At 37.7% G+C, this 13708-nt stretch overlaps 1 protein-coding gene across 1 annotated transcript; it reads left to right on the forward strand.

The window, feature by feature from the left end:
- Window positions 1–3067: 3067 nt before the first annotated feature.
- On the forward strand, window positions 3068–13514 carry cdk4 (cyclin dependent kinase 4). The gene is made up of 8 exons (XM_011475449.4): window positions 3068–3300; window positions 5008–5232; window positions 5309–5444; window positions 5540–5707; window positions 7013–7122; window positions 8110–8160; window positions 8247–8382; window positions 12727–13514. Exons 2-8 carry the CDS (start codon window positions 5015–5017, stop codon window positions 12868–12870), a joined length of 963 nt encoding a protein of 320 aa, XP_011473751.1. The 5' UTR covers window positions 3068–3300; window positions 5008–5014; the 3' UTR covers window positions 12871–13514.
- The last annotated feature ends 194 nt before the right edge of the window (window positions 13515–13708 follow it).

The following is a 13708-nucleotide window of genomic DNA, read 5'->3' on the forward strand; positions in this document are numbered from 1 at the left end:
TAAGCCAACAGTCCTGGCCACAACTCAGAGATGAATTTCTAATGAACTCCTGCCGCTCTGCAGAAACTATGTCCAGAAAAGAAACAACAGTTTAAAAAAAAAAAACTTTGGTTAAAAACGGCATAATCATAAATAAAATAAAACACTGGGAACACTTTTACAATGGATTAAAAGATAATCGGAGTGGCGAAGGTTTTGCGTGTGCAAACACTTCTAAAAGTACTTCTGTTCAGGAATACTTAGAAGTGTCGCTAAACACTAAGGTCACATGTGTTGTAAAAAATATAACTAAAATGCAGAAAAAGCATGAAGAAAGATTATTATGCAAATCTTACATCTCCCGTTTCCCTTGTTTTTCTGCCTATTACTATATGTATGTAAGGGTGAACACATGTTTGTTTGTTTATGGGATGGTACAACATCTACTTGTTTATTATGTGGTTTATGTGTTTTGTGTTGTCTTACATTCTTGGTTTCGTCAGTATCAATAAACTCAAAATAAAAAGTCAAAAGAAAAATATTAATCTTCCTCAGTATTCAGTTTGTTTAACTTCTGACATACATTCAAAAATCAACGTGTTTTTTTAAAATTATTTTTGGTTGCTGTTATTGAATCCAATTCTTTTGTGAAAGTCTGTCTTTTTATTTTGGCTTATGCGTTGTTGAAGATTGGGTGTTCTACTTTGGGAGCAGATGATCGTCCGTCAGTTTCAGATCCGTTTCCATTAGAGGTCTTCTTGTTCCAGACCACATTGCAGATGGGTGCTGTCGTTGTGGGTGGTGTCCTTCAATCCTCATGCCCTACCACCCTCTATTTATTTGCACAACCAAAAAGTTTCCTTGACAGCTCAAGACACTTAAAGCCTTTTGACTGGTTTTATTTTAACTTAAAGGTTTTACTTTATGCCTTGTACTTACATTTTGCACCAGGAAGCACTTTGGGATTTTTTTCTGAAAGGTGTTATTTATATAAAAAGGTTTTCAGCTTCCTAACCCTGTGAGTTCAAGGCCATTCCACGTGGACACCTTTTTCACCTTTAGATACTAGCACCTTTTTCATTTCAAAATAAAACAAGCTGTTGTTTAAGACCCATTTCGAGCCTTGAGAATCTAACGTGTCTAAAAAGTATATGCAGCTTTCCCTTCAGCATGCAGCAGAACGACACTGAAGAAGAAGAGTAAACAAGGGCTATACATAGATTTTCTATGCAGAACAGAGAACACAAACTGTAATGCTGCAATTTTAGATGACCACAAGTCCACTATTGATGTTTAATCACAAAGATTGTGTAGTTACTTTTATACTTAATAAAGATCTTTTAAAACAAAATTGAAAAAAATGCTACTCATTTCCTCAGATTAAGTTAAATTGCGAAACTTTGTAATTAAATGTGTGGTTGATTACAGTGTACTTGTGATCCTTTTTCACATTAGTTATCTAAACGTACATCTTCTTTAGTCTTCTCTTAAAATAATCCAGACTGATTGCCTGAACTGGAAGAGTTTGATCATCTTGGGGCAGACAAAGACCTGTGTGTCTGAAATATTGAGAGGAAAAAGTCCCATAAATGTAGATAAAAAACCCAGTTGTTGTATTTTTCCTGCCTCCAGTGAAGAGCATCCCCTCTTTGGTTCTGCAGCTGTGTAGCACACTGTAAATGGACACACATGGGACATTTATGCCCTTGAGGGTCACTATGATTCCTCCAGAGACAGGGGACAGATCAAACTTGATGGCACTTCTTTTACCAGATCTTACAAAAGTGGCTTAAAGACAGACAACACTGGGTAATATAATAACTACTCCTTTCTGTATATTTTTATTTTTATGACATTATTTTTTTTAATGACATTTTTACTAATTTGAAAAATCAAAATTGAGGAAACTCTTATTTGTGAGTTTAAATATTTTACGATGTAAGTTAGTGAACTTTTAATAAGTTCTGGCTTGAGGTCTAATCTCTTATCTTTTAAACATGCAAAACTGGCATTTTATAGTATTGAATTTACCACATAATGTTGCATTAAATTTATTTTGAACAGAGTTAAATGTTTTATACCTTGAGGGTGTATTTTATTTGTTTGTTTGTTTTTAAAATAGGACAAAATTTTGACCAATTTTGTCTCATTTTGCAATGAATAAATTTAAAGTAAGCTTTTATGGTAACATTAATGAACAACTAAAAACTATGCTGGTATCAACTCTCAAGAAAATATTTAAACTGATGTGCATATATTTTTAAAAATCATGTTTTTACAACACATTTAGCTTTTTATTTAACCCGTTATTTACAAATAAATCATTAATGTTAACATACTAATCTTTACAATACATTCATGAAAAAGAAGGCAGCATACCGTAGGATCAAAATAATTAGAAAACCACATTGTGGACGTCATTAAAATGTTGACATTCACTTAATTTGAAAATCCAAATCACTGAATTAAATAATTTTTTAGAGATTGAGATTTTTAATTTCAACTATTTGTATAAAAGGTTTTTTTTTAACAATGTAAATATTTTCTTTCAACATATTTAATTACATTCATTTTCTAATTCTTTTTTAACATTGATCTATTCAGTTCTCTAAACAAAACCACAGTTTTAACTGTGGTGTAAACAACCACAATGATAGTTTGCAGTTGTGTAAGTCAATGGAGTGAAAAAAAATAAAACACTTCCAGTGAAGATACTCTAGTTTATTGACTTAATTTCTGGTTGAAGAATAGAAAAGTTAGGTATCTTATAAAAAACCCAATCAACCATGATTTGATTATTGAATTACCTAATTACATTGCCTTAAAATGAAATATATGTATTAAAAACCTCTATAATAAGATATAGGCTTTCCAAGTTTATAACATTTTTGTCCATTTCTTTTTTATTTAGTGTAAACAGTAAATCACTGTTTTCTCCCTCTTATGTGAAGCAAGTGGGGTCGTTTTCCCCCCTTTTTTAAATAAAACGGCTTAACAAAAAATAGGTCGCACGAATTTGTGGCTTTTGATAACAAAAAGCTTTTTTTGTTTTTTTCTTCAAATGGTTTGTGGTAAAAACTTAAGCTCCGCCCCCTGAGAAGCTAAAGCAACAGGAAGATAACCGAAAACGAGCGCAGGCTGGAAGGAAAGCGGCGGAGGCCGAAATCTTTTCCACATCAAAGTCGCTGTTCGGCCGTAAACTTCAGCCTGGACTCGACCTGCCACCTCTGACCCGTTCTGCTCCAGATAAACGTGGCAGATCAACGAGCATGCTCGAACTAAAGTGAGCTCTCTTGCCCTTAAAGAAAAAAAACGGCCGAGGTAAGCTTTTTTTATGTGTGACCTGTCGAATACACAAACCTGCGGAGGAGTATGGTTTTGCCGCGTTACGCTTTTATGTTGAACAGATGTGAAAAGTTAAAAGGCGGTGATGTGTCTCCTCCGCCGCTGACTATAGTCCCCCGCTTTTTCTTCCGCCACGTTCAGACCAATGATCAGACACGTGTGTGTGCGTGTGTGAGCTAGAAAAGTGCATGTGGACTGTTTCTGCTGCATTTTCTTGCTCTAAATTAACAAAGGACTGCCACAGAGGAGCACCACGTGTCTGCCCCGGCCTACTGATTTCACATGAACATCCGCCCACTGCTTTGGAGTCACCGGCCTGCTTCTCGCTTGATAAGGCGGGGAATGAATGAGACATGGAGGGCGAACGTCCGGCTTTGCCTATCTGATAATCGATACATTTTTCTGTGATCACGAGCTGCTGTCATGCGCAAACTGGTTCAAGAAGATCCCCTCAAACAACGGCTGTTGGGAGTTTCACCTAGTTTATACTCTGGACTCACTGTGTCTCTCCCAAAACACAGAAATGATTGTTTTAGTTAAAAATTTATAGATTTGTGAATTTTATTTCTTTTCTATTTATTGTATGTTGTTTGATTTATAAAAATAAGTTTTTACATAATTCCATGTACTCTAATCTGGAATAGTATATATATTCATTTCCAAAAAAATTACCAAAAAGCATTTTCCCATCATTTAGGATAAACCAAGTTAAAGAAAAATGCTCCACTGTGTTGGTGCTTTATGCAAAAGTCTCTCAAAAATGTGCTTTTAATGTGTATAAATTGATCTTTTTGCGGCTCTTTTGTCCTCTGGTTTCTATGCTGTAAACAAACAGCAGAGGCAGAAAAACTTGCTGCAGGAAAACGAAACACTAAACGCACAGGAGAAGCTCAGGAAAGTTTTGACACAAAGTGACACAAATGTCACATGTCACTCTGGGGAAGGGATCAATCCAGCCAGGCATCATTGTCAAACCATTCCTTATGTGCAGAGAGAGATTCCTGATTTAAAAACACTAAAGAGCCACTCCAATCATCATTTGATCTATTTTAAAAGCGTTCCCAGTGATCTTTTAATGTTGTGTAATTTTCTAGGACATAGTTTCTGCAGAGCAGATGGAGTTACGGTAATCAAAATTTTTCCTCTGAGTTGTGTTGAGCAAGCCTGCCCTGACTTCCCATCATCCCTTTGTCTGCATTCTGTCTTGCTAGCTTACAGTCCCTCACAACCGCAAGCAGCACAAATAAATGGTGATCATTATTGGAGTTACCCGGCCATATAGCTTTGAGCCAGATACTAGCTCAGACGAGGAAAACGAAGATGGATCTAGTCATCTGCGAGTGGATGTATCTGCATGGACAGAAACAGGGAGCTTGAGGCCCGCCGATTGTATTTTGTATACAAGTAAAAACTTTTTCTAACAGCAGTTTTTGGTCTGCTCCTGATTCACTATGATTTGAAAAAAGAAGAAGTAGTAAAGCAGTTTTAATTTCAATTTTCCTAATATATGTCCTCCAACATGAGAAGAAAATGCTACCAAAACATGTCAAACAACCAGAAACGCTGTTTTCTTTTGGAGTGGTTCTTTTAAAGACTTTTTCCCTCAGTAAATCCCTCAAAAGTGCTGCTCTGGAGTTTGAGGTGTCTGTATAAATGTGAGATGACCCCAGTCTCGTCTCCCAGTCTGAGCATGGCGCAGTGCACCGGTCTGCAGTACGAGCCGGTGGCAGAGATCGGTGGTGGCGCATACGGGACCGTCTACAAGGCTCGCGACATCGAGAGTGGCAAGTTCGTCGCCCTGAAGAACGTGCGCGTCCAGACTGACCAAAATGGCCTCCCGGTGTCCACGGTCAGAGAGGTGGCGCTGTTGAAGCGCCTAGAGCAGTTTGACCACCCCAATGTGGTCAGGTAGGAGAGTTATCACAGGTTTTGTCTCAAATGTTGCCCCCCCTCCACCTCATCAGTGCTTGCTACTTTCATCCAGGCTTATGGATGTGTGTGCCACCAAGAGATCCGACCAGGAAACCAAAGTCACTCTGGTGTTTGAGCATGTGGACCAAGACCTGAAAACGTATCTAGAGAGAGCTCCAGCTCCAGGGTTGTCACCAGAGCGCGTGAAAGTGAGTCCCTGAAGAAAAGAATAAAAACTGATGGCAGCTACTGTTTGGAACTGATTCTCTTTCTTTTTTTGTGTGAAATATTTCTCTGTCTTCAGGACTTGATGAAGCAGTTGCTGTCTGGCCTCTCCTTCCTCCACTCAAACCGCGTGATGCACAGAGACCTGAAACCCGAGAACATTCTGGTGACCAGCCAGGGCCAGGTCAAACTAGCAGACTTTGGCTTAGCGAGGATATACAGCTGCCACATGGCCCTCACTCCTGTGGTAAGATCTGCTGTGTGCTCACGTCTTGATCATCAGCAGCGGTTTGGTTAATGTTGTTTTTTTGAACAATCGCTTTGGAGATGATTATTTCATTTGTTTTTGCTGTCTGTTTTGGCTTCTTTTCTTGGAATAAATCATTTTCAGTTACGACACAACCCTGACCGTTTAACACCAGAATGGTGTCGCTGGCAACACCTAAATAACTTGCGTTTTTTACATACCATAACTATTTGATAACTCACACAATAAACAATCGGCTTTGCTACCATTGAGTGTAAAGGAGAGCTGGACTGAGTGACCCCTCCCCTTCTGGCGTTCCAAACAGGAAGTAACCACTGGCTCCAAGAAGTCAAAATCCCATAGACGTCTATAGAGAAATAAGCAGTCGTTCTGTGTGTCAAAATGACCATTCTTGCTCTGGTACCTTTTTGAACATATTCTTGATAATCCTCCAATTTTTTTTAATGATTTTCTTTTTACTGTAGTTATAAACTGGCCAATCTTGTTCCTCAATAAAAGTAGGCGGTGTCTTGAAACATTTGATTGACAGATTTTGTGTAGCTTGCTTTTAAGTGGTGTGGACTTCCAACAAGCTCGCTCATGATTGGTGAGAGTGGTTTCTATAGAAATGTGGACTCAGACAGACTCCGACCAATTGCTGCTTACTGACAACCCTATTTAAAAAAATAAAATAAAGGCGACTGAACTGAATTGACCTCACTTGGTTGGAGCTGCAAGTAAGCCGTTTCCTATAGGTGACGTCTCACTTACTCTGACCAGTTCTCTTAACGTTTACACCGCATTTGGCAAAGCGCGTTCAAGTGACCATTTCTTATGAGAAATCTTTGTACGTGGATTAGGTTTCAGCGTTCAAAACTCTCGCATTCACGCGTCGTCGCCACACAAGTTTCTATGACCGTTTTTGGGCTCTCTACAAAACGTGCATTATACTGGGCTGAACTTTGACCAGTGAGGGACTCGGCTTTGGTAGCGACATATGGATAGCATCCTTTTTCATTCACCAAAGTGCCAAAAGTTTGAAAATTGATAAGGAATAAGAGCGGAAGTTCTGTGTTAGATTTTAGAGAAGCATACTTCGAGGTCTTTTTTTTAGCTTCTCAATGCTCCCTTTCTGCCTGCCTGTGTTTTTATTGTTATTATTTTTACCTGCAGTAAAACCCTAAACAACAGGTTGTAGACTTAATCCAAGATCTCCAGAAAAACATCTTTAAGAAATGTTTTCTTCATATGTTTGGCCTAAACGAATATGGATCTCTGTGAGACGGGAATATGTTTGTGCTGCAGGTGGTGACGTTGTGGTATCGACCCCCCGAAGTTCTGCTGCAGTCCAGCTACGCCACTCCTGTGGACATTTGGAGCACGGGCTGCATTTTTGCTGAAATGTTTAGACGCAAGTGAGTGACACGAATGACTGAGACTGCAGATTAAACGCATGAGATGAGACTGAAATAAATCCGCTCCGTGCATCATCATATGGAGGTCAGCCAAGTGTGTTTGTCACTTTAAAAGGAAATATCCATGCCCCAGTCCTTAGGAAAGTACTGGATTCACTTCAAAATGTTGATTTTTTTTATTTTATTTATTTGCTAATGAACCAATTTGGCATCTTTTGGAACCAACAGTTGTCTATTTGTAGGAAGGGGAGTATCATAGTTTGAAAAATCAATGGAAGAGTTCTTTATTTGCCTAATATTTCATGTTACTTTATAGCAGTGGGAACTTTTAAATGAGACAATTAACAATAGGACCAATATGTTTTTAAAAGCTGCACAGCTCATCCACCTTGAAATATTAGATTGTGCCGAATTCACATAATATGACAAAGAAAAGTGAATTCCTGTAAATATTTGCTTCTTTTAATACAAAGACGTTGGTAACGCCATTGATAATCCAGATGCCTGTTTTATAATTTCTCACCTAATGGTTTTATTATATGTCCTAAAACATTTTAAACGTTTCTTGCTGGAGGTAAAAAAATAATAATTATTCAAAATAAAGGAAATTTTTAATTCGAAACTGCAATGTTGATTTAAGAAAATAGGGAATAACTTTCCTTCAAAACAATTTTTGTATCTTTTTTTTTTCAGGGAAGAAATGCTTTTAGTTGTTTTTTACTGTAGGATTTCTTGTTTTATCCCACTTTATTTTTGTTTAACTGTTAAAACTGTTTTTCTCAATCAAATAAAACTGTTCTTTCACGAAAATGTAAAATAAATAAATGTGCCTCTAATTGGATTGTGGCAAAATATTAGTTGGTGCTAAATTTGACAGTTTTCGTTGATTCCTTTTTAAAGCTATTAATCTACGGGCAAAAAGCTAAAACCCAACCCTCTCCAGACTTTGATAAAGCCTGCTTCCTCATTCTAAACTCTCTTTGGTAGACCTTTGTTCTGCGGAGAGTCAGAGATGGACCAACTTGGCAAAATCTTCGAGTAAGTAGCAGAAAACTCCACCCGAGGTTTACCAGGAGGATCATCTGTGAAAGTCCAGTTTGCCTGAAAGCATCTTGTCCTTGCAGAGTTCTTGGCTTACCCCCAGAGGAGGAGTGGCCCACTGATGTTACCGTGTCCAGAAAAAACTTCCCCCTTCTCCATGCTCGCCCAATAACAGATTTTGTTCCAGAGATAAATGAGGAGGGGGCCCAACTATTGCTGGTAAGGTTCTGACCTTAAAACAGTAAGACATCCGGCCCTTTTTTCAGGAACTTTAAGACATTAGCAGATAAACGAATCACTTTACTGTTGATTCATGGGTCTGTAAACATAAAGGGCCTAAATCATGCTTTTCGTAAGCTTTTCAGAGTAAACTATATCCAAATATAGGAGGATTTATTTACCTTTTTTAATGAGTTATTGTCGCAGCTCATTTCCTACCCGCAAGTAAGACGACTTGATCTCAGAGGCACCAACTTTTTACCATTTCATGGTGTCAACCATAGAGCAAAAAGTGCTTTGTGGTTGTTTTTTGTGAGTAATGAACATAATAATACACTTAAAAGCTAAAAAGATGATTTTGCATGATATAGGCCCTTTAACGGAGCACCAGTGAAATTTGGAGAACATCTTTTCATTTTTATTCCATTTCCAGTGCATCATTTAAGGACAGAGTGATGCAACAAAAGGTCATAAAAATGATATGCAGCTCTGAAGATTGATAAACTTGGACCAGAAAGCAACAAATCGGCTCAGATTTCTGCTGATGATCAACTTTGATCTGCAGATAAACTCTTCCAGCAGAGCCCACCTCCATGCTACTTAAGTAGTAAATGAAAAATACAACTGTTAGACACACATTTCAAAGCTACGACGGAGTTTTAGGGCCACGGTGAGGAAAAAAAATTCTGGCCAACATGATGAGATTAAAGTCGTCATGTAGACTTTGATCTCATCATGACGAGAAAAAACTCGACACAAAGTTTCGAGAAAAAACTCTTCGTGTCGAGATAAAAGTCTAATTAAAGTTTCGAGATTAAAGTCGCAATGTTGCGCGAGAGCAGTGAAGCTGAGTCTTTCAGGAGTATTCAGTGTTATGGCTAATGTTAGTGAGCTAGTGGTTTTGTATTTAAGAGTTTACGACAGAGTTTTATGGCCACCAAAAAAAAGTAATTTTATTTGGAGATAAAAACTCGTAAATTTACGGGAAAAAGTCATAGATTAACAAGGAGAAAACCCCAAAGTTGTCTGTTTATCGGAGCCTAGCTTGAAGATGAAATATGTGGAGCCTTTTGTGAAGCTTTATTTTCGGATTATAGGTTTAAAACAAAGAGATTCTGAGTCTTTTGGCGACTCAAAATCAGATTATTTTCCGTGTAGCAGTCTTTCCGGGGTTCGGTGTCAGTAAAGCGGACTTTCATTTGTAAAATAAGGAGCTCAGAGACACGTTTGGGTGTAGAGGACCGCTGCAGACTTTATTCTCCTTTTCATTCACATAACCTGAAGTTCATTTATCACCTACGTCATGAACCTGTCATCCGATCACCAATGCGGAAGTAAACAGTGTAACATACGCCCCCTCCTGCAGATGAAGCGACCCGTTTGATCATTAAAAAACAAAGATGAATGAAAATAGTCTGTTATATTAGCATTACAACGTTGAAAAAGGCAAAAAGTGCTTCTCCTCCTCAGACGGAAGCATCACACAAACATAGAGATCTGGTCTTTGGTGGAGGAAGAAAGGATTCAAGCAAACAGCTGCAGGGACACCCGATGGCTATCGGGCTGCAGAGATCCTGCAAACCAAACATCAATAAAATAAACTTTAATAACTTGTAAATCAAACAAATGAGCTTCCAGACATTTGGAACGTTATCAATAAACATTCAGCTCACCTGTTCAACAAAGTTTAGTCGGTCTGCTCTGCTGCTGCACGGCGTTCACCTGCTGCTGTGCGTGCTCACTTCCACAATAATCTCGTAAATTTACGAGTTTTTTTGCGACTTTAATCTTGAAACTTTATTTCGACTTTAATCTAGACAAGACGAGTTTTTTCTTGAAACTTTGTGTCGAGTTTTTTCTCGTCATGACGAGATTAAAGTCGACATGACGACTTTAATCTCGCCACGTTGGCCAGAATTTTTTTTCCTCACCGTGGCCCTAAAACTCCGTCGTACAAAGCTACTGCAGGTTCTAGAGTGGCTGATGCGTTTTTTTTGATGTGTGGTTTTGTTCTGCACTTCAGAAGTGGCTCACTGACGTCTCCTATAAACTCCAATGTAAACCAGGAAATGCAGATTCGTCTGTTCTCCCACATTTTCCCTCAATCTTTTGGTAATTGGGTCACACAGATTGAGTGCGTGTCTTCGGTTTCGATGTTTTGCTGACTTAGACGTGTTAAAATTTGCTGCTCTTGTCATTGATGGAGGTTTGAAAGACTTGTGTCCGGAAGAATTTGGTTTTTGAGTCGGACCTAAATGATTTAATGAATAAACATGATGTAAAGAAAAGAGCAAAGTATCACAAAATGACTTTATGGGTCAAAGGTAAAAACCTCAAATAGAAGTGAAAGTGAAAGAAGGAGAACCTCAAACAATGGCTGGAGGTACTTTGAAGTTCTCAGATCAGATGGTGCCGTTATTTCCACAGAGTATAGGGACCGCCAGGAAAGAGGGAGGAACAAAAAAAAAATACATACACACACACATATCTATAGATATATATATCTATATATCTATAGATATAGATATATCTTTAGATATATAGATATATATATCTATATATATAGATATATATATAGATATATATATATATCTATATATATATACACACACACACCGGTATATATGTATGAAAAAAGTTGTGAAATTACGAGGAAGAAGTGAAAATATTATGAAAGTTATATAATTATAGAAAGAAATTCAACAGTTTATGAGAATAAAGTGGTTAATTTATGCCTCAAATGGTTGCAAATTTACAAGGAAGGAAAAGTTATTACATTTACAACAAAGACAATCAAACTTTACCTGGTTAATTTATGTCGCAGACCGAATATCCTTTACTTTTCTGTAAATGTATAACTTTACTTTAATTAAATTACAAAAATCTTTTTATAAAAGCACAACTTTGTCCTTTTTAAATCATAAATCAGACTTAATCCCGTCACGCATGACCTTATTTCCAATTACAGGAAAATCTTTCTTTCATGTTTTTTTCCTTTTAAGGGGATGCTAAACTAACTGGAGTCCTGGTTAAATTGTATGTGTCAAGTAGTGACATACGGCATGAAAGGACTGACAACCAAAACAAAGACCCTCACATTTAAAAAAAAAACTCACAATCAACACCACATAAAAAGGCGTAAATCCATCTGTCCATTTTTCTAACCCACTTTGGGGTCACGTGGCTGCCAGAGCCCAGCCTGGCTACTGCTGGGCAGAGGCGGGGTACACCCTGGACAGGCGCGGGGCACAGGGAAACATACAGTGGTGGACAAAATTGTTGGTACCCCTCAGTTAAAGAAAGAAAGTCCACAATGCTCACTGAAATGACTTGAAACGTTCAAAAGTAACAATAAATTAAAATGTATTGAAAATTAAATAATCAAAATCAGCCATTACTTTCGAGTTGTTGATTAACAGAATTATTTTAAAAAACAAACTAATGAAATAGGGCTGGACAAAAATGATGGGACCTCCATAAAAGACAGAACTAATTGCCCAGGGGGTCATGATGAACTCAGGTATAGGGATGGGTATCATTAAGGTTTTACCGGTACTACTACTCCTATTGATGCTGCTTATCGATCCGGTATTTTAACGGTGCTCTTATCGATACTTTTTGAGGACAAAAAATAAACAAATAAAAAAAAAACAAATTAAGAACGTAAAGTGTTTTATTTCCTCATTATGCAACAGTATTGTTTTTTTAACAAAACATTTTACTTTATACATGATAATGTTACTATATAAACCTGGAATGCACGTGGATGTGCTTGACCAGGGCTCGGCACAACCTGCACCTCTCAAAGAGCCATTTGGATCAGGTTCCCACTGAGTTGAAAGCACAGGGAGCCAAAACACTATGGTGTTACAAAAAATGTTTTTGCCGAAATATTGTGATAGTTCATTTGGCCATACTTGTATTGATTCAATATGCTGTAGGGTATTTATTTAATTATTTGTATTCTTTATGAGAGTGATGTTTCCTTTGATCTTTCTCAATTTTCTACAACCTTGAATGTTTTCGTTGTTTTTTCTTCTTTTCACCAAACACATTCAATCCTCTTCTATTATCTTTCATCTGTGTTTCGCACTAAAAGCTATTGGAAACTTACAAAATGTAACTTTTTGACAGCTTTTTTTCAAAGTTAATTACATTTTTTAAAAATGTTTTAGGCAAATAAACTAGAAATGCTATTTTTTAAACATTCCCACCTTTTTAAAATGAGATTTTGGTATTTAATTATTTAAGAAAGTGTTTAATTGTTCCTTATCGGTCTATATCTTTTTAGAACTAAGCCTTGTCGATGGCACAGCTCTAAACCTTTTTTACTTTTCTCCTCAGCAAATGTTGACTTTCGACCCTTTGAAACGAGTTTCGGCCGTGAAAGCTCTCGAGCATCCGTACTTCCAGGACGAGGAGCCAGCGACTCAGACAGAAAGCTTGAATCAGGGAGTAAAAAGCGCCGCAGGAGGCATCTGTGTTTGAGTTCAGGATTCCTTCTATTGATTTTCCTTAAAAACCTGTTGTTCCTGCACCCCAATCGAGGTTTAAACACTCAGACAAGCAAGCTGAAGGGTCACCACCGGCACCGACTTGGAAGTGTCAGGCATAATAGTCAACGTGTGTTCCCTCTTGAAAGACAGTACCAGTGTTTTTAATGTTCTGTTTTGGAGTCATCAGCCGGGACTGATGGATCCCTGATCCAAAATGCTGCTCGAGTTGTTTTGCAGAGTGTTCAACGCCACAAACCAGAGAATTATCCATGTCTGCTAGCATCATTCATGCTAAAGGAACGGGAAGGCCATTCATTTTTAACTGTAGAGATCAAATAAAAGGATTCCTAACTGTTTTTGGATCATGGAAAAAAGGAAGAATAACTGTCTTAAGTATTTGAACGCACAAAGAAGAGGCACATTTCAGCATCACTGGTATTGCCCTCACAGTCTTACCAAGTAAAAGTATTTTTTTAAGGGGCTTCATTTCATGTTTTTAGTATTTTTGTTCCGTCTGCAGTCACACCTGAAATCAGCCAGTTGTGCCACTCCGTTAAATCTGGAAGTGTTTCTGTCGCTGTTGTTTTCATGTGAAAAAAAAAGACAAAATAAAGACAAACATGAACCGACCTCAAACTGTCTGAAGTATTTGTTGTCGTAACAACTGTTACAAGGAGACTGTGTGAATCAAGCCTTCATGGTAGAATATCTGCTAGGAAACCACTGCTAAAGAAAGGCAACAAGCAGAAGAGACTTGTTTGGGCTAAAGAACACAAGGAATGGACATTAGACCAGTGGAAATCTGTGCTTTGGTCTGATGAGTCCAAATT

This window comes from Oryzias latipes, chromosome 5, assembly GCF_053564925.1.
Source record: "Oryzias latipes strain Hd-rR chromosome 5, Olatipes_Hd-rR_3.1".
Lineage (NCBI taxonomy): Eukaryota > Metazoa > Chordata > Actinopteri > Beloniformes > Adrianichthyidae > Oryzias > Oryzias latipes.